At 39.8% G+C, this 22291-nt stretch overlaps 1 protein-coding gene across 1 annotated transcript; it reads right to left on the bottom strand.

The window, feature by feature from the left end:
• Positions 1-711: 711 nt before the first annotated feature.
• On the bottom strand, positions 712-21403 carry kansl1l (KAT8 regulatory NSL complex subunit 1-like). Its single transcript, XM_029459797.1, is given in 17 exon segments — positions 712-1158; positions 1785-2015; positions 3031-3154; positions 3374-3486; positions 3584-3656; positions 4418-4530; positions 4818-4884; positions 4886-4916; positions 5124-5270; positions 7738-7869; positions 8359-8533; positions 10052-10214; positions 10780-10886; positions 14893-15045; positions 15605-15758; positions 19465-20592; positions 21187-21403. Coding segments are annotated over 15 exon segments (2838 nt in total). The 5' UTR covers positions 20544-20592; positions 21187-21403; the 3' UTR covers positions 712-1158; positions 1785-1808.
• Between the last annotated feature and the right edge of the window lie 888 nt (positions 21404-22291).

Genomic DNA, 22291 nt, shown 5'->3' with positions numbered 1-22291 from the left:
AAGAGGGGGTTATGCATATGGGTTCAAAGTACGAGCTGTTGCACTGGGACTATGGCCCTAACAAGCGGGGACCTCCATTAATATTAATCATCCGATCCCTGAAATGACCTCCCATTAGTTTGACCTTCCAGTACTAGCTCATATCAATGACCTCTTGGATAAGTACACTTGGCAGAAGTTGCAGACATGTCATACGTGACTGAAATAAAAACTATATAGGTTGTGATGCTTCACTTAATGTGTCCATTTTTAGATTTGCTTCATGACTTAAGGCAAATTAAAAAATAGTATCAAATGTTATGGATCTAGATTTTCTATGTCATGTCCTGTGCTCATACATGCATGCTAAAATAATTTTCCTCTTTTTCATTCTTACATTTCTGCATTAAGCTGAAATTCTCAACGTTCACTGGCTGCGAGATGTAGCATGGCTTTGTGAGGCTAGATGAAACCTTTTCTGTCCTGAATTTGAATTTGGAACAAATTCTTGTGCCGAAATTCAACTTCTCATCTGATACACAAAGGTTGGTGTGTGATCCTTCATGCAGGGGCCTAAAACACAACAGTCGGAGTCAAGAGCAGCAACAAGGATGTGATCCCCCCCACTAACTTTAACACTCTTGTCTCGGTGTTAGTTACTATTTAAATCAGCCATCTGAAAACTCTTGAAAATGTACGGGGCAAAGTATGACAACCACCACGATGTTTACTAAAGTTAGTGTTTAATAATACCTTTCAAAAAAAGATATACATGAAAAAACATGAAATAAAAAAGCACTTCTTAATAAAGTAAAAGTTACATAAATATATGCATGTACTAAAGTCTTCCTATAGCGACTTTTTAAGACAACGGTGAATGAATAAATATTAAGTGACAACTACAAACAGTATACAAACCTGAGACTACAGTTGGGTTGTGCCGGTACATATTTATTTACATAAAGTACCTCTTGTACATTAAAATCTGAAAGTGTAGCAGAAGCTACAGGAATCAATTTAAACTATTGTGGCACATGCTACAATACTCACAAAATAAAATTACAAAACACTTTTGCTTTAAGGTATTAAGTAAACAACATCAAATCTGGAATGTATTAAGTATCCCAATCAAGGTTACCACGGCACATGTTCTCTTCATGGTCCCAGACGTGAGGAGATCTGGAGAGCAAATAAAACAGTTGTGAATTCATTAAATACACTAATTAACCGTTTGACTGTCATAACCACTCCTATATGATGACTCTCAATGTTTGATTGAGACCCATTGACTGACGATATGAACCTTCCAATCTTTCTTACCGATATAACTTCCTAAATGACCTAAAATTCCTCTAAACAACTAATGAATTAGGCATTTGTTAATGACTACTGCATCAATCAATCAATTATCAGATGTGTGTTGTGAAAAATTAAACCAGAAACCCATTAATAAATTAATAAACCATTTGTGCTATGAATTATTTATTGGGTAGATGAATGAATGCACAGATAATTTAATAATTTAATGAATGACTAACACAATGATTTACTATACTGAAGGCACACATGACTAAATGACTACTTTTGTAAATTGTCTTATTAATAAATGCCTTATATCCGACTTATTTAATGACTTATAAATTATTTAGTAAAAACTTGTCAAATGAATGGCCAACTTTAAAATGTGTTAATAACAAATAAAGTAAAACATTTAGCAAAAAGCTCTGGCACACACAAACAATCTTAGTAAGCGCTTCATATTAACAAACTTTCAAACAGAGAATTCACTGTATTTCCGTACATACATGTAAAAGTAAGGCACTGCTCTCTCAGCTGCTCTGGGTTTGTCCATCAGATGGCAGTGTAGCACCAGAGCACGGAGCTTGGGAGAGATGGGCGTTGGAGTTCTTTGATGTGGAGGGGGCAGAGCTACACTCTGACCACCCTGGTGGGACTTCTTCTAGGTTATCAGAGAGCAGGGCGTCTTCCTCGTCCTCTCCTAAAGGAAACACTCGTGGCTCCCAGGGTGTCTGAGGCTGCCGGAAGAAAGAGGTCATATAATGGAATTGAGCTACAATTATGCACATATTATACATATCTGTAAATCTAATATATTTGACAAGATGTCATGGTTTAGATTAGAATCTAGTAGTATGTGTTATATGCATCACTTACTATGAACACGAACACAAGGATAAAAATATAGCACATTTATCAATAAATCGATAATGTACTGAGCCTTACATATGCTTTAAAATTCAAAACTACATAAAGACTGTTCTCCATATGTTACATTTTAAAATAATGTCCAAAACCCTGATAATCGCTCTTCCAATATCAGTCCCTTCATTAGATTTAGTCTTTGAAGACTGTATCACGGAGGTGCACGGCTCTGATGCCTGTTGCTTTAATCAAGGTTTGCTGGAGTGCATAAGAAATGTAACACAGTTAAGTAGGGGATATTTGTGGTGTGGGGATGGTTGATTTGGACAGTCTGGTTTAGTAGCAACTCATTCCTTGTCCAATCAAAGCGAAGTGGTGCAAAGCACTGCAATCAGAATATAATCAACTGGAGCAGAGTGGAGATAAGTATCTGTGTAGGCTCTCAAGGATGTATCCAGGCTTTATAATCCAAACAATATGACTGGGGAAGAGTATTGATTTGTCTGCAACACATTTTTTCCAATCTATACTCTTCCTCCCTCATCTGAAGCACAAATAACGGACCTATATTTGACTGGAATGTTACAAAAAATATCCTTTCAGCAACATTTAGGGATAAAATGATAACCATTAGACATGGGTTTAGTTTCATTATCTTTGTATTTTAAATGTGTTCTGTTTTTATTGTAAAGTACTTTGTAACCGAGTTTTGAAAGGTGCTATGTAAATAAAGTGTATTATTATTATTACATATTATTATGATTTGGCCCTTATGTTGGAGACATGGCATCATGATCTAGCCAATAGAAAATAGCTGCGTATGACTCCCTCTTATGGCACCTGAATCATTATACTTCGGGGTTTCAGCTGTGGTGCTTTTGATCTTACCAGCCACTCCTCTGAGCTTTGCTGTTCATCAGTATCCAGCAGCTGAGCACAACTCAATTCCACAGAGCTCTCCTCTCCTGACGTGCACATCCCGCCCCCACTGCCTGACAACCTGCTGCCAGATCTGGAGTGAAAAAACAAGCATACCCCATGAAACCTCACTAAGAAATGACTCAACATTCCCCTTTCACACAGGCTATATTTAGATCTCAGAGATGAGCAAACCAAGTCTGCAATGGTTGCAACTGCACAGTCAGCATAGAGTTCAGGATTTCCTCTAATTCATCTTCTGATAAAAGCATGAAGAGCACGTATTTTTGTACGTGGGTGTGTGTGTTTGTACCTTTTAGGACGTCTGCAGCATTTTCTTTTTCCCAATGATGGCCAGCGCAACTTCTCTCTTTGCTCTAAATCCAGGTGAGTCTGGGCAACAACTTTGTAAGTGATATCCTCCACCTGAAACACACACACACACACACACACAGGAATAAAGATGATATTTTCTTCACAAATCGTCAATAAGCAGATCATGTCCAAAGGGACGAGACACTACCTGCCCCTCCTCATTGTCCTCCTCCTTCTCTGCCTCACTGTTCATCAGAGATAAGGTGTCAACCACCCGCCAACTGCAAAGAAAGACAGACTTTTTAATTACAGCCATATTAGTATGCATCAGATGAAATTCCCGGAAATTGTGAAAATGAATCGCAAGACCTAATATATCAACCACTAATTTTGAAAAAAACGTAATTAATAAATAAGGTTATGGAGAGACATGATGAAGACATTATTAAAATGAAAACCCGCAGCAAATGTGCAGTTAGTCTGACCACTAGTTTTCAAGTTGTCATGGGCCAAAATACAAAACGGTGGAAAAAAAGAATACTATATATTAAGATGCTGCTCACTTAGTACTTCATTGTTTCTCACTACTAAGAGGAAATCATAGCTACTTCTCAAGAGGTAGCTTGAAAGACTTCATATCTTTTCGATTCAATAGCCTAATGGGCAAACATCACATTTCTCTACAGCCCAGCAGTACAGTGGAATAATCTGAATATGTCGCAGAGCACCTTTAAAGTGTCCTCAGAGAAATGGTTACAAAGTATCATGAAACATAACATTTTAATTTTAATGTATTCATTTTGTACCACCAAGATAATAAGCCTGCTATTTATTCATATGTTGATTATATTGTCATGAGGTGTGTTAAGTGTTAGAGGACAACCATAGAAATAAACCTTCGGGGCTTTATTGTGTTTGCATCCTCGGCCATTTAAGTTATAACTACAGTGTAATATGTGTTTTTTTAATCATCAAATTAAATCAACCAACCAGGACCTTAATCATTCTAAACAGCTCCTTTAGAGGCAGTTTTGTTTCATACCTGGGTGTCAGGATGTCTTTATACTGCAGCTTTTCCACTTTAGCCAGAGACATGGGGATGACAATGTTGTTGATGTTGTACACACTCTCTCCCTGGCGTTTGCGAACAAAGCCCTAAAAGGAAACATGGTGTGACAGTTCACACCAATGATTCAGAAATGCTCACACATTCTAAGTCATTCTACATCACCAGATGGTTGTGATACAGGTTTTCTGTAGCTTTTCTGTATTTAACTCAAGTGGTGCTTTTGAATTTATCTTGTTAAATGTGTTTTTACTGGTCTACTTCTAATCTTGACCCAGTTTTAGACTCAAGGGTAATTCAGGATTGGTTTGGGCAATACTGTATGTAAATAGAGGTTATCACGAGTATACAGTGTTCAAAAATGCGTGTGCATTACCTGTGAGGCCTGCTTGTGTGACACCTGTGTGTAGCTCGCCTCCATAACTTCATCTGAACTGTCCTGGGTCACAGAGCTGGTACAGGACATCTTCCTCATCTGAGTATAACACACATGCATATCAAACGAGTGTATAGCTGCAACAGACACTACATCATAAACAAGACCTTTATTATAAAAAAAAGGGTTGTTTATATATATAATCATTTATTTCAAAATGGCTGTTTAACCAATGCTGCTTCTCTGGACCAACTGATTTCCTGTAAACCTGGAATACACTGGGTGAACATATACTTATATACATACCTTCTATCAGCCTGTGGATGCGTCTTCTCTTCCTTTTCCTCTGATTGGCTCTTCTGTGTTGACTCTGAGCTGAGCCTGCCATCCTGATAGGTGACAGACCCATAACTCTGCTTACATGATGCTTTGCACGCTGCTTGTATTTGTGACCTATAATCACACACACACACACACACACACACACACACACACACACACACACACACACACACACACACACACACACACACTCTGAGTTAATGCGACAGAGCAATTCCCTTCATTCCAATCTTCCCTTCAGTTCCTCTGGGATTTTACGCCTTAGCTGAAGTGTATAAAAGCTAATCCTTAACCATTAGTCCTATTCCTTTGGCAGGTGACTTCCTCTCAGTTTTCCGTGCCTTGCTCACACCACACAAACAGTTTTATTTACAGTTATCATAGTGCAGATAACTTGCATGCCAAATGTTAGATGTTTATTCTCTTCCTTTTTGCTTAACTAGGTGAAAGAAATGCTAAAAATCAACTGTACTAAAGACACTTTTATGTTTTTAGGGTCTTGAATAGATCATTTTTATTTTGTTGTTACCTTGCTGAATAAAACACTGCCTGCCAGGGCTACCGAAGTTATAGATTTACTCACTGGAAACTGCTGCCATTTTGCAACAGAACTCTAATCGATCTCATTGGGAGAAAGGAAGGACAGAAGCAGAGGTAATGAAGGAACAAGAGAAAGGAATAAATGGATTGATGCCTGGGATCAATTCAAAACACACGTACACTGTGCAAACATCTACCATAGTTAACTATTAATTCCTTTACGTCATTAGTTAGTATTCTCCATCTCCTGCCTTCTTTGACTGTTTTTGTAATCTCATTCTACTTTAGCTACGATCAGCTATGACAAGAGGTTTGTTGCCATGTGCCAGGCTATTATTTTAGGTGATGTTTGCTTGACAGACCGTCTTGTTTTTCAGCTATTGACAATGAAGAATAAGATCATTCAAGCTGACAGGAAATCGACAGAGTGGTGGGTGAGTGACCTCTTCAATCCATTCCAACCAGCTTCCTTTGTGTCTCCTCCTATTTTCTGTCCCTACTTCTACTACATCACTGTTTTTCCACCTCACCTTTGTTTTTAACACAAAAATAAATAAAAAAAGTCCATCTAAAATGTTTAATTAACCTTATCTGGATAAACAGGGAACATTCTTGAATCAACCAATCATTGGTTGTTTTGTATAGTCAATCTACATTGTGGACAACCATGAGAGCTAAAGCTTCTTAAAGCCCTAAAAAGCAGAGCTGCCAGAGGCATGTAAGTGCGGAGGCAAATAATCGTTCATTAGCTTCAGACTTATATACAAAGACATGTATTGACACAGGTGAAATGCCAAATGATTACGGCTCAGTTGGAAGCCTCATACAGACCCAGTAGGATGTCTGACATGCTAGCAACAACTTATGATGCCACACAGCAAGATAAAAAGCAGACACAGCAGCCATTGTATTCACAGTGATATTGTTTCCATTCACTACAACCAAATGGGAGAATTGTCCTAAACAAGACAAATTTACTTTATAGTATATAGAGAATTATGTCGTTTGTAGTTTATTATTATTATAGTTATTTATAATGGGTTGTTTAGAAACAACGTCAACTTAAAAAAGTCATTAAAATTGATCTATTTGTTAATAAAACAATATTCTATTCTATTTTGGTCAAGTTTTATTCCAAATTATATATGTTTAAAATAACTTTAAATGGAAAAATAGATACCAATAATTTAAATAAAATGTATAACTTTTAAGGCTGCAACTAACGATTTTTAAAAATGTATTATTGATTAATTTGCAGATTTTTTTCTAGATTAATCGATTAATTGTTTGGTCTATAAAATGTCATAAAATAGTGAAAATATGTCCATCCCGGTGTCTAAAAGTTCAAGGTGATGTCCAAAACCCAAATATATTCAGTTTAATATGATATAAAGAAAAACAGGAAATCTCCACATTGGAGAAGTTGAAAACTGCATCTTCTGCCATTTTTGCATAAAAAAATGACTTTTAATGATTAATCAGTTCAAAATAGTTGCCGAATATTTTTTGTGTAGATCAACTAATCGATTAGTCAACTAATCGTTGCAGCTCTAATAGCATTATTCCGTGCTACTCCTTATCAAATTAGGACCAAAGCGCCGGTATCAGTAATGTAGCTACAGTAATTCTAATAAAAGGCACCTTTGAAATGTTTTGACTGTGAAGCTGCAGCAGGTAGTGTTGACTTTGCATTAACATTAAATTACCATCAACTTCAAAAACACACTTCAGTGCAGCTCCAGCACAGCAAAGAAAAGTGGATCAAAAGCTAGCGAGACTCCTATCTGTGAGATGAATAACAAGAAGAAAAAGAATGCAGGCACAGTCTTTTAAATAGCACCTCTGCCTTCCTGTTATCTTACTCATCAGTTGACTATGACGTCAACACAGCGAGTTACAGTCTTGCTCACAAGCAGCAACTAAACATGTATGATAAAGTTCAGTGAAGTACATGTAGAGCAAAAGAGAGTAGACAAAGCATCACATAAGAGAACAATATAGGATATGTAATCAATACTGCAGTAGGGCAGGATCTTACTGTTGTGCAGTGGTGTGGAGCTGTGTCTGTTGTTGAGCACTAGACTGGATGGTTGGACATTTGTAATCAAAGGCCTTAAGGACCATTCTTCTCTGGCCAGGACCCTCTTTAGGTTGTGGGAAGGAGGAGTTTCTTTAGGAAGAAGACACAATTTGTATGCGGTTAAAACATTTTTCTGATCAATTACTCAGCACATCTCTAAATGCAAGCATGCAATCAAGGGCATCACATACCGGAAGTGTATGACACAAATCAAAGCACCCACATCCATTGTTTTTCTATGCAAGCCCACATACTGGCAGCATCTTGATGTATAACAACACATCAGGATACGTCACTGTTCTAGTCCATGTGCCTAGCCATCACTACTTCTGTGTTCCACGTCCGGTGTGCAGACGTCAACTGGCATATGACCCAACATGGTGTGTGTTGAACCTCAGAGTAAGTTTACCAAGTCAAATATGATTCTTTTGAACTACACCTTTCAGCAAACAGCAGATGAATCGACATTACCACTAAAAGGTACTTAGCATACTCAAGTGTCCTTTCCTACTTGTTAAAGATTGTTGAAGCCTTTTCACACTAGCCAATGTTATGGAGTTGTGTTAATGTTTCTCCTACCAAATGAAAGAGACAACACAGGGTGAGGTGTGGAGCTGAGGGTCCTGGAGGACAGGGCACTGCTGGAGCTGCAGTCCGGATCAGAGCACAGGACTACAGGATCACAGGATGACCAACATGAACAGGAAGATGATGAGAGAGAAGAGGAGAAGGTAGACGTGGACTTCCCCGAGTCCTGAAGCACAAGAAAGAGACAAGACAAGACAAGAGAGAAAATTATTTTTCAGAAGTCACTAAACGAGAGCATAGTTAACAAGTGTATAACTCAGGGCAGAGAGTTTTTTTAACTACAGTATTAACTTGGCTTTCTCTTTGTGCTTTGTTAGAGTATGAGTAATAAGGAATTTAAGACAGCTGCCCTCTGAGTGCACTGATTAAAGTAATTAAGTTGTTAAAGGACTTTCTTTGTCATCTGGTAATAATACAATGGTGGTGGCTTGGTGCCGCTTCTTTATATAATAGCTACAATCACTCTGGGCTCTATGCTTAGAACAGTAGTGTTCAGCAGGATGTTGAAACTCCACGGTAAACTACAATGATATGTTAACATTTTAAGATGTTGGACTAGTACATGAGAAGTGAAACTTTTATCTGGTGTATATTTGTATGTGAACTAAGAGAAGAGCTAGTTAGGGACTAGAAAATGAAGCCCACCATCTCAGTCACAACAATATTAATGTTGGAACGAGTCATAAAGTATTGATTAGTACAGCTTTAAATAATGATATCACAAAAACACTAAAAAACTAAACTGAAATCAATAAGCATTGCGTATGTGATATTGTATTTAGTTGTACAATAATACTGTACGAGTTCATTGCCAACCACTTCACACTTGACTTGGCAAGAACATAGTAATGTCCACTGGCTAAATAAAGAATAGAGCTTTAAAATAACCACATTCACTATTTTTTTTGAAGCAAATCCAAGAGATATTATTGCTTAATTAAAAGCAGGTGTTCGGCTTTAAACATTAATTCCAGTTTAATTTGAGGAACTATTTTAGTGATATTGCATTCGGACACTGAAGCCTGACTAAGAGCACCGGCTTTGAAGCTGCATTTGACATGAATACGTGAATCATTTCAATGAAATAAACGAATGAATTAATGTGTTTTACAACTTCTGCACATTGACACACTTTCATCAACTCATCAGCATTGAATATAAAACCCAAAGTGAGCCTACAAATTGGGATTTATAAAAAGGTGTATTGTAATGAAGTAAATTTGGGCAGCAACACAGTAATTAGGCATCGTGCTGATGTCACGTCCTCAGAATAGAGAAGGGGAAAATGCAGATGCAATTGTATTTTAGCATCCATCCATTATCTACACTGTGCAGGGACATGGGTGGCACTAATGAATAGACACTAATGTATCCCTGTGGGGAAATAGATTTGTTTCAGAAGCACAGAGTGTTTTTAAAATAAGAATAAGCGTATGGAGTAAATAAGAAATAATACTAACTGGAAACATTGTAATTGAAACGGCAAATAATCTCACGAAATTAAGACATAGCAGCTTCAGGGATGTGTACGTGCCTAACTCTATTCTAATTATAGGAAGATAAATATTGAGAAATGTGTCCATGGTCTGCGTCATGTCACAGAGAATTTGCATGTGTGCTCTGACAGTTGCATATGGTTCATATTGACAGACTGGGAAATGGACTAGACTGCATGTGTGCCTACCTGTGCACTGCTAGGGTTGAAAGTGAACAGTTTAGGCTTGTGGTAGGTGACCAGGGGTCGGGTCCGGGCACACACGCATGACACATCAGCTTTGAAAAGCCTCCTGGTCCCCAGTCTCCTCTTAGAGCTCCCAGGCACAAAAACATCGCCTCCTTTCTGACCACTGCAGGGACGAGATCAGTAGAGGTCATGGAAAAGATATGATTCATTCTAAGATCTAAAGTACTGAAAAAGCAGGTTTTTCAATGTGTTGTTGGTTTTAGATCTTCTCTTACAATAACAACCAGAAACAAACAAAACCTTGTTACATGCATAAACAAGCAGAATGTCTTTTTTTTTTTTTTATCACGTGGCTTTTATCTTCAGAGCCAGATAGAGAGTTAAAAAGGCAGCAGGAAGGAAAGACATGAAGGGATGATTCAAGTCGTGCCAGATGGTGGGGGACCGACCAGGCTGTTTCACTGGGTTGCATTACAAACACGGAGCATGCGTTCAACCTTGATCATTTAGTTTATAGCCTAAGCCTAAACGGGACAATGGACAAACCTCTATCAGTACAAGTTTCTCCGATTTTTGTATTTTAGATTAAATGTATTTATTATGAATATATAAGTGAATATCTTATTGTAGGTGGGACAAACCTTCGCAGTGCCATGTTCAGACAGTTACAGTATTATGTTTGTGTGTGTGTGTGCATGTGTGTGCGTGTGTGTGCGTGTGTTCTCTACCTTGTGAAGGCTCTCTTGCCTTTCCTGGTGTGTGGTGGTTGTTTAGATAGCGGTGAAAAGCTGAGAGGAGGCATCAGACTGTTGACAATCTGGTTAAGTTGAGCACTCTGCAATAAAGAAATCATCCATATTACGCTTTTCACAAGTGATAAATTAAACTTTAGTGTGAAATACAATTCATCTCTTTAGTAGGAGTGAGTGAGTAAGCACTACATCCAAGAAAAGATGGACGAATCAACATAGTGTTCGACTCTCTTGCACCCTTGATAAGGTACCTCTGGGCTATTCGTATTACCAAGGTACCAAATGAAATTGTACTCAAGTATCTGCCTGATCAGGCTACACATTAATGACGTTAGTAGGCTTACACTTTTGCCTAAAAATCACAAAAATACTTTAATATCATTTTCAAATTTATGTAAAAACTAGAACAGATTCAAATGCACATCTAATTACAACTTGTAATGCCATTAAGACAGTTTGCACTTACATTAACATACGATTTTCAACATCAGCTCACCCTCTACAGCCGATTAAATACCTTTAGGCTTCATGAAGCAGCAGGAATTTCATGTGCATTCCATGTGCAGTCTCTAATTTAGCATAACACAAGATCAAGCAGCTTGCATACCTTAATTCATTTGTTTAATCTTCCCAATCTCCTGTGATTTTCTAGACAACAGACAGATTTAAAAGGATAATGTCTTGACTAAATTGTAGATGCAGTTTACTATTCCCCTTTTACATTACAGGTCATTTAGCAGAAGCTCTTATCCAAAGCAACTTACAGTGAACTAACTAGAGCAGGGGTGGCCAACCAGTCAGAGGTTAAGAGCCAAAAATGTTACTATGTTACTACAAAGAGCCACATCATACACACAGTCACAAATGCGCCCCCCCCCCCCCCCCCGTCTCTCTTTTGTTCTCAGCCTTTCTCTGTGCTCCCTCACTCTCTTCCTCCCGTCTCTCTCACACAGACAAAATTAAAATCTAAAACTTTATACACACACACACACACACACACACACACACACACACACACACACACACACACACACACACAAAGACCCTCCCTCCCAAAGACACACACACCCTCACACAGACAGACACACATAGCTCTGCTCAGACAGATATATTGTAAATGTCACACACCATAATATTGAGAGAAATTGAATTAAACCTCTCCTACCAGTATTCAGAGGCCAGTTATTATCAACAATGAACATTGTGTCTCACACACAAACTCTCAGTAAAGAAAATGTGAAAGTGTTTTATCTTCCTATGCATGTTGCTTCTTTAAATTAGTGGGACTTCTGACATTCCTGGTCTTGAACAATCCTCCTCAAATCTGGCTTGTATTCCGTTGTGGTCACTCCAAGCAATTCTTTCACATGTGTGCCAGTCAGAACAGATGGATACTTTGATTTCACGTGTTTCAGGGTAGAAAACACCGACTCACAGACGTATGTTGACCCAAACATTGATAGTAGCTTGAGCGCAGCCCGTTTGACAACCGAACAGGGTTTCAGTCGGTCTTCCTCAGAAAGTTCAATCATCTCCAACTCGGCCACCGCCTCTTGTACTAGCGCATACCTGTCAACCCTCCCGTGTTTTGACTTCTATCCCGATTTTCTCCCGTTTAAATATTTTTCCCGTAATTATCCCGTATTTTTAACCTTTCAGAAAAAAAAATAGGCCGAATTAAAAAGAGTGTAAAGTGGTCTCCGGTAGAGCAGGTGGCAGTATTATGTTTAACTTTAGCTGAAAAACGTTATCAACCAGTAAACACACAGAAGAAGAAAACAGGAACAATAACACAGAAGAAGATGGATGAGAGTCACAGTGAACGGGAGATAGATGGAGACGCAGTTGTACCTGCCAAACAAGTTAAAACTTTATATAAGTACCTCACCAAATGGGAGGACTTCCCTTATTTATTAAAAGCAGAGTCGGGCAAACTCGTGCTTTTTGTAAAGTGTGCCATTCAGATGTTAGCATCGCACACGGCATGTCTCGTCACACTTATTTCCCAACCCGGAATTCAGCCATGTTGGTTGGAATACACAACCAAGACTGCGGCCGTTCACATGTGAGTTGCTGAAACGCTTCGTAATTTTCTTTGTATTTAAACGTCTAAGATTGAAAGAAAATGCCAACCTTGTGCGCAGTGTATAATTGCGCTACTCGTGACCCAGAGAAACGGTTCTTTAGATTTCCTACAATCATCAAAAACAACGATCCACAAAAGAGGGATGAACTGCTGTCTACCGAACGCCGTAAGCTGTGGTTTAGCAACATAACTCGTGAGGATTTAACGGAAGAAAAAGCACAATTCACCCGTGTGTGTGGCGACCCCTTTATATCTGGTAAGAGTTCATGCTAAAGCTATGTTTACGTTTACGTTAGCGAGGATAACATCGTCGCTCTTCTCACTCACAAACCACGGCTTAAGCGGTGTATCTCGAGATCTTTGCGAGTGATTTACACGGGCATGGACGAGCACCCTGTCATCTTTCAGTGGTTTGGTAAGAAGACTACCAACCCAGCCAGAAACAAAGAAATTATAAGCATCTAAGCTCTTGTATGCCTTCATTTGTGCGTTGGTTGCCCACAACGTTTGTAGCACAAGATAGTTCACAATATCAGGATATTCAATCGGCGGGAATGAATCTAAATCCTCAATATAATCCGACGGCTTTAGCGTGTACGGGTCAAGGCCGCAAATTTGGACTTTTTCTCTGAATGAATTTTTCTCTTGCCTTTGCAGAGGACTCCAGAGAGTCAAAATAATTTGAAGAAGTCGGAGTTGTATTTTTGTAGTTGTTCGCTTTAGACGGCATTTTTGATTTGTATATCATCCAACATGGCGTCGCATGCATACGTTACAAAGTTTTGTCACGTGATTACACAAAAAGAATAAGCGATGTTCGCCAGCAAGAACAATCGTTCAAGCACGCAAAGAGGCACAAAACATATACTGTCAATGACTTCATGTGTGATAAGTACTGTGTCGGAGGCAGACCAAGTGACCAAAGCTGAGGGAAAGATGTCGATGCTTTGCGCCAAAAATAATGTAGCCTTCAGCTTCTGCGTTGATTGTCGCAGTGTAGCGGACATGTTTCCCGACTCTGCCATCGCAAGGAAGTGCTCGTCGGGCAAAACAAAAGCCACACAACTCATCCATCATCAAATAAATTGATGATAATAACTCATCAAATAAAATACATAAATCTTATAAACATGTCTGTACAAGTAATACATACTTTAAATAAACATGTATTTCCTGAATGTTCCTTTCTGCGTTTACATTTATTGGTGGCTGAGAGCTTGTTAAGATATGGGCGGAGTCCGGCAAAAAATGTCCCTTATTTTGAAATTCCAATGTTGAAAGGTATGGACTAGCGGGGCTTTCAAACTGTCTGTCTCAGCATTAAAAGGGTCGACGAGGAACGTAATCTGTGACCTTTTCAGTTGTAGATCATGGAACCGGGTCGCAAAGGGAAAATGCGCTAATTCTCCCTTTTGAAGAAGTGTCAGTTTGTTAACAAACGCAAATACACTTTGCACTAGGTCAGGCAGCATTTGTATATGAATATGAACTCTCCCACTCTAATAAAACGTCCTATGTATTATGTCATATTTTCGCTTAGCTGTGCATTTTTTCCTGCCATTTTAGGATCGAACTCAGATGGTCAGATATTGTTTACTCAACGATAGGTTTTTCCCCCCTCGAAGGTGATTGGTTCACTGCATCGCAGGCATTTTTGTGATTGGCTCTTGGGCCACATCAAAATTAGACGCACTGTCATGCTCTCATACTGACAGCACACATACACAAATAAAATTCGATATGAACTGAAGAGCCGCATGAAACTGGGCAAAGAGCCGCGGGTTGGCCACCCCTGAACTAGAGGGACAGTCTCTGAACTAACTACAGGGACAGTCTCCCTGGAGCAACTCAGGGTTGCTCAGGGGTACAATGGTGACAGCCCTGGTATTGAAATCACAACCATCCAGTGTTCTGTTTGGAATCCAAACCACTAGACCACTAGGCCACCACCCTAGTGATTTCAGACAGCCCGTATTACAGGTGTGCATACTACTTCCTCCTACCTGTCTCTCTATGTTGTGCAGAAGGCTTGTGGGGCTGCAGGGTTCATTGTCAGTATCCGAGGCTGTGCAGGATAACCCTGCCATCTCTCTCAGCAGTGTCTGCTGAATCTGCCTGTCTGTCAGTGGCTGGGACTCTGCAAGCACCACACCACCCTTAGATAAACACACACACACAGACACACAGACACACACACACACACACACACACACACACACACATAACACAAGTTAACCTTTTAACACTCAACTTTGGTGTTGGTCCACCGAAATTAAAATTAATGGTCTACTTTAAAAAAGATTTTATTTAGACAAAGATTAATAATCAAAAAAAGAGACCATATTTCAAGTCTTTAATTGTAAACTCTGCCATGCATTAGTATAGACCAACAAAAAAACAAGTCTATTGATACACATACACACAATAGACTTTATTGTTACACAGTAATAGAAGTCCATGAAAGTTTGTTGCATTGCTTAAAGTAACTTTAAAATGTGACAACAGTAGTCCACCTCTCTGTAAGATTATTTAGCTTAAATGCTATTCATTTATTAGAGTAGGACAGTAAAAGTTGGCTGACCCTGTACATTATCTTCAAACAAAACTGACTTGTATCAAGGCCTGAGTAGAAGCCATAAATAATCTATGGCTGCCAGTTGGTACATTATGTCAACTGCCCTTTATTGAGGGGGTTACAGAGGACTCTTGTCTTACCTTGCGAGAGCGGATGTGCTTGTGGATCTCCACCAGTTGTTGTATCCTCCCCTCCAGCTCGGCCAAACGCAGCTGCAGCCAACTCCATCTGCTTCCCAGCTCCGCTCTCTCTTCCAGCCACCACCTCTCACAGCTGCTCCTGCTGCTGCTGCTGCTGGCATGAGGGGCAGGGTGATGGATGACAGAGAAGGACACTTAGACCCATGTAGTGGTATTATAGTTCTATTCTGTCTCACCATGATAAGACCTCACAAGAAGAAAATGCTTTGGAATTTGGCCATGAATGCGGTATAATTCAACATATTGAATGCAGTCCTAAACTGGAAGCGCATGAAGAGGTTAGCATACGAGAATCATTGGCAGGGAAATGTGTGTCACCAGAGGGAAAATTAACACAAAGAAGGAAGAGACACAAGTAGACAGACCAAACTATTTGTCAATTCACACATTTGTACTGCAGCAATGTTTCCTTATGGCCCATTTTACACCAAACATGTTGCCATGCCATGTAGTGTGCAAATTGTTTAGCATCCTAACATGGGAGGGGAGGTGGGGGGGCTTTGTTGCTGAAGCACAAAAGCTAATCTAGGTCACAGAAAAAAACAGTGTTGATTTGTGTGGTGTGTATCTATGGTATGTTTCCATGGCGCTAGCCTGTTCAGTGAGCATTTATCTTCTGTATGTGTGGTTGGCTGGTTCCAGCAGGGCAATAGTTGCTATGGCAGAGCTCTTGGACCTTGGCTAGGACACGGAGGGACTCCCCCTACTTCAAACACTCGGATGTAGGACGAAGAAAGGTTAGACCAGTCAGCAAGCAGCCTACACACAGGACATGAGGATACCCTTTGGTATTGTGAGGTAGTTTAACCTGATCACAATTACACTCAGTGTGTGGTGAATATAAAGGAGAACTTTGTAAATGAAATCAAAGCTGGTTAATGACTGCTTCTTAACTGAGTTTTACTCAACCCAAAGCTAATATCTTTTTGTTCAGGAGCAGGCTCCCTCTTTTTCTCCACAGACAATGACCAGACCTGGCTGCCTTGCAGCTCTTTCCAACTGTATAATGAGAAAATTCCAGGAATATTTGCCAAGCAGTAGGCGAGTCAGTGGGAGAGGACAGCAGAGGAAAGGTTGCCCGTTAGTGTGCAAGTATTACGTACATATTTTTAATGAAGATGTTAACATTGCTGAATAAAGAGTGGGGTCTAGCAACCCAAAGCCTACCCTCCAAAGTGAGAAAGTACGAGTTTTCATAGACAAGTCCCGGTTGAATAAAAGACCGGCCCCAGCAAGTTCATGTGGCTTTATGAATTCTCCTGTTTGGATAGTGTTTCTAGGCTCCTGTAGAGGCATTAGGGCTTTTGGGTGTGTCCTGCACTTAAACTTTTCAACATGAAGCCTTTTAAAAATACTCCCATATAGTATATCTAAAATTACAAACATACTGAAAACTCAAAATGAGCAACAGCTGCAGGTGTGAAGGAGTGCTGCCAGTGCATTCAGCCACATGGACACGTGGTTTCAAATTAAAGTCAAACCAACCATGTCAATGCTTTACAAGTTCAGACTAAGAATGTTAAAGGCCAAGTATTTCCACATTTTCTAAAGGGGGACAATGACCTGTCCAGTCTCCAGCAAGGAGATATCCTCTTCAAGGAGGAACCTATCATAAAAGCATCCCAGGGGAGGTTTACTGACGAAGCACAGAGCATTGTTCAACAGACTCGTACAAAAGACAAGCCTCTTCCAAGATGACTGAAGCTTGCCAAATAAAAAGAAACACACACACACACACACATACAAAACACCCTTTCTCATTCCTGTTCTCTCAGTGCTAATAAACATGCCCCCATTTTTCAAACAGCTCCTATTTATCACACTGATTCAGGAAACAAAAGGGTTGAAGAGGAACATCTAACTGAAGAAATAAATGGTAATTCTCTTAAATCTGACATGACTTGAGTCTGAAAAGAAAGGTCTAATGAGACTAAAGCCTGACGCCACTCTGACGTCCCCACATTGCTCACTAGGAAAAGTATTAACCTGGTAACATGAGGTTGGTATCATGGCAATAAAAACTGACCACCTACACATCTGGCACAGTATAAATCTCTCTCAAAGGAATCTCCTTTCTAAATAAAAATGTTGTGCAGTAGTATCTAGTTCAGTTTTCCAAAGTATTATCATTAGGGTAACATGATGGTGGGACAACCAATTAATAAAATTATTTTTCATTTTTCAGAAAAGATGCGACAGACGTTATAGACAATAGCTGCTAAACATAAAGAAGTTTGGTAGCGTACTGGTTTAAAGTGCTTAACATGATGGTCATTGCATTTTGTGCAAATCATGGCGTATGCTGCAAACAAGACACTAACATGCTGGATTTGTTATTTGCAAAGAAATTATTTTCCGTTGTTTTTATACCTATATTTTAGCCCACTTGCTTCCATTCCCTGTATTAATACCGCACTGTTTCTAATTAACATATTTCTTTTATTTATGTGCAGTTTTTCCGCGAGTTGATTCTGTCTTGTTTGCTTGTTAGCACCACAGAAAAACACTCCTTACAGGATGTCAGAACATACAATCGTACAGGATTTCCATCACTTTTCCTCACCTGGGGCAATATGACTCCTTTTGAGTAAGGACACAAGGACAGCCCATCCAAACCCCACACACACACACACACACACACACACACACACACACATTTTTCACTAGGATGAGGAGGAGCGAGATGGCACAGAATGGCTGGCATGTGGCTTTCTGGCAGAGCTGTGTTTATTTCCTAGCCTGTAGGCAAAGTAGGTTGGCTTTTCTGTTGAACATGTTATGACTGCAGCATTCAGAGGGAATGTGTGTGTGTATGGCTAAATAATGTCATCATAATCTCTGCAGCTGGGAGGACAGAACCTGTGCATATGCACCTTATACTGCACAGGCAAAGTGGACCTCATACACAGACAGCTTACTTTCCAAAACTTATACTGCCTCTATCATTTTCATCATTTTTGTTTTCTTTTAAACAAGTTCCCTCTCGCGGTGCATCAGTGTCTTCTTTGTCCTGAACTGAGAGCTTGCCTACAGCGAGAGTCCACCTCTGTGTACTGTTATTAAACTGTTAGGACTCCAGGGTGAACCACAGCTGGCTTCTGGCAACCAAATTCCAGAAGAGCATAACAAATCTTTTGGCAGTGAGAGTGGAGTTAAGTTTATGAAATGGTTTCTTATTGTTTTCTCCAACACTAGCTGGTAACTTCCTATTTGACACTGTGAAATCATATGGTTCATCTTAACTTGATAAGCAGAATAAGTGGTTCAGGGGATTTCTACAGTCGCTCCTTTTGTAGCTTGTTTATTTAGCTGGAAAAACCAGCTGTGACACATATGATACACACTGTGGTTTTTAAAAATACACAAAGATCAAAATAAGAAACAGACGTCGATTTCAAGGCGGCCCACATCTAAAGAGACGAGGAAACTAGTCTCACTCTATCTGCTTGTTAAAAACAGAAACCAACCTTTCCATGTTCTACGTGTGGAAAATGTGTTTTCTAACCAGCAATACAGCCCAATAAACAAGTATGTTTGTACAAAATGTGTAACCAAATATGTTGATTACAGCCATTAACAAACCAGTTAATAGCTTCATTTCATATTTGAACTGTATAATAACAATATCTTTAATGTGTTATGAACATTATATTTTTTCTAATGATTAGCAGCTAATAGTGATTTTTGCTTTGAGTGAAATATGCCAGAATTTTTCACACGCACATATTCTTGTTGATTAATGTGCACATTTTCACATGACACATGCAGCTACATATAAACTACCTCCATCTTCTACTCACACAGATATAATCTTGGTTTTCCCATGGATCTTATCCTCCTCTTGCTCCTCCTCTGAGCTGCTGCTGGCCGTGGCTTCAGAGTCCAAAGCCTCCTGCAGGCCTCTCAGCAGCGCCTGGCTAGAGCGGCTGAACTCTGTGAGCTCTATGAAGGAAGACGAGGCAGTGGACGACTCTAGCCAAGAACAATGGGGTTTACTTCCCACTTGCGGAGGTAGTATACCAGAATCTATGGAGTCCGAGTTGTCGAGAGACACACCACCGAGTTGACAGTGTCTTTTCAGCCCCTCCAGCTGCTGGCTGCAGTGTAGCAGAGCGTGCTCTCCTAGCAGGGCTTGCAGTCTCCTCTGCAACCCCTGAGCTCGGCTGTGCAGCCCTGCCTGCCTGTCGAGCTGCTCCTTCACAGCTCTGGATGCCAGCCGGTCAGAGTTCAACCTGCCACTGCAAGGCTGCCCTGAAGGTGGAGGAGGAAAGCCCATTGCAGCCACTTTCCTCTGTGTCAGTGTAGGTTGGAGTGCAAAGTAGGAAGTGTAGCCATGGGAGTGTATCTCCCCAGGGGAATATGAAGGAGGAACACTGGTAAGGAAAAGAGGGGAGTGATGCACATCACCACCATCTGGCCCATATTCAGAAGCAGCACTGCATCTATGCAGCAAACAAGCCTCTTGGCTATTGTGCTCAGGGACAGGGACTAAAAACATGTCTGGTACACCTGGGAAGACGCAGGCCACCTGATGAGAATCTCTCAGGCCTTTAGTGAAAGAGAGGAGGCTGAGAAGGGAGGCAGGGCTGGGGAGGAGCCCCGTCTGACACTGGCTGACAGACGCCTGTAAACTTGGGGAAAGCACAGGGTTGGCAGGGACGTCCACGGGACTCATAGGGAGACAGGAGTCCAGAGAGGGAAACAGGGAAAGGTTCAGCCACATCTTCTGAAGGTCACTATCATCTGTCAACCTCATCTGAGACTCCAGCTCAGTACTACACATAGCTCTCCCATTTGAGTCCATTCTGACAGAGGCAGGAGGGGAGGACAGGTGGATCCCATGGCCATCTTTCAGGATTTTGGTCAGGGCTGGGGCCATACCCCTGATGGTCAAGGTAGCCAAGGCAGCAGATTTCACCTTAAATTACCTGACAGTAAGAAAAACACATGTTAGTAGCTGCCATCCCGAAATAAGTCATAAAACAAACAAAAATGCAAAACACATTTACTAAATACTGTTTTTCTTGAAATACTGAAACAATAAATGTAGTCGGGTAAGATTGATAAAGTCACTAGTAATAATGACGTCCTATCCACCCTTTATCGGGCACATATTTTTGTGATGACCTGGAACATAAATCTCTCATTTTGTTCCTGTTGCACATCTTATTTGGGTTAACCCTGTATCCCTCTAACGTTTACTTAACTAACGGAATAACGTTAACTAGCTAGTTAACTAACTAGAAGCGTTGTTGTTTTAACGCAGATTCCCGTCTTGATTGCAGTCAAGTTTAACCGCTATGAAGGAAATGGATGGAAGTAGTGTTGAACGATAAGTTACCACAACAATAACAAACGTTAACTAACGGAGCCATGTAACAAGGGCTTTTATACGTTAAGTTGCTAGATACCCGTCCACAACGGGTTAAACGTACGTTAGTTGAAACATTAACATCAACATGCCACTTTTGACCGGACGTTAACACTTTAAAAAGTATGTCTATAAGGTTAACATTACTCACCTGAACAGGAGGAAAACCGTTGATTTAACATCGTTTACTCCTTTAAGATTTACAGCTGAATTTTACGTTAAATCTTTCTATTTCTCCTGTTCCTGATCGTTCCAGGAAATTAAATCTGACATGTTAATCTGGCTAACCAACTGGCTGTCCAACGGTGATTTTGTCCGGAACATCGATAGAGCTCCTCTCCTTCTAACTGACTTCTCGCTTCCTTCACTTTCACTCATCAACTGCCGAGAGGACAAAACGCAGCGGAGAGAGGAGGGGCTGGACCAGACTCATGATGCCTTCACGACCTGTTCACAAAGCTCAGACTTTGCAGAACGCAAAGTGAAAAACTCCACTAACCAAAATATAGTTTTTGCCCTTACCTAAAAAAACAATGGTTTACTAGAAGACGATAGAGTTGTAATATGGCAGGGATAACAAAACAATATTACAAAAGGTTAAAAAAGGTTGCCTAGGTTTTTAATCGTAGGTTTATAAAGTATGCAGTTGCAAGACAGACATAACTACAAAGAACGAGGACAAGAAATGTGGCGCAAACATGTGATTCATTTTCCATGTTAATGATGAATAGTAAACAGTAAGCGTGAGCACATTTATTTCAAAAGAAGCATACAGCTACAATACTTAGCCTATGTACAATACATAATATAACAATAATATAAAACAGTAAAATACACTGCCTTTGCCTCTTGTTCTCCAAATCAGCCACAATACAGTAACTTGTATTTTACAATGCTGTTTTTGTACATTGTGTGGGTTGTTTGTATGTTTAATCTGGATTGCAATCCTTCGGACACATCATGAGGGTATCATTTTAGAGCATTAGACACCAACATCAAAGGGGAAAATCCTTGATCGAAATAGATTGTTATCATTCTTGATATTTTGCGATTGAATCTTTGCAAATCAACAGTACTGGAAGAAGTATTCAGGTCCTTCATTTAAGTACAAATATATACATTAATCAAGATATAATATTTTACAATTGAGGGGACACCTAACCATATATAACAGAAAAACATAATCTCTTATATACATCTGAGGTGTAAATAGGACATGTGTTACACATATGTTATGATACAAACACAAACAATTA

Source organism: Cottoperca gobio, chromosome 21, assembly GCF_900634415.1.
Source record: "Cottoperca gobio chromosome 21, fCotGob3.1, whole genome shotgun sequence".
Lineage (NCBI taxonomy): Eukaryota > Metazoa > Chordata > Actinopteri > Perciformes > Bovichtidae > Cottoperca > Cottoperca gobio.
This window is presented reverse-complemented; position numbering and strand designations above follow the sequence as displayed.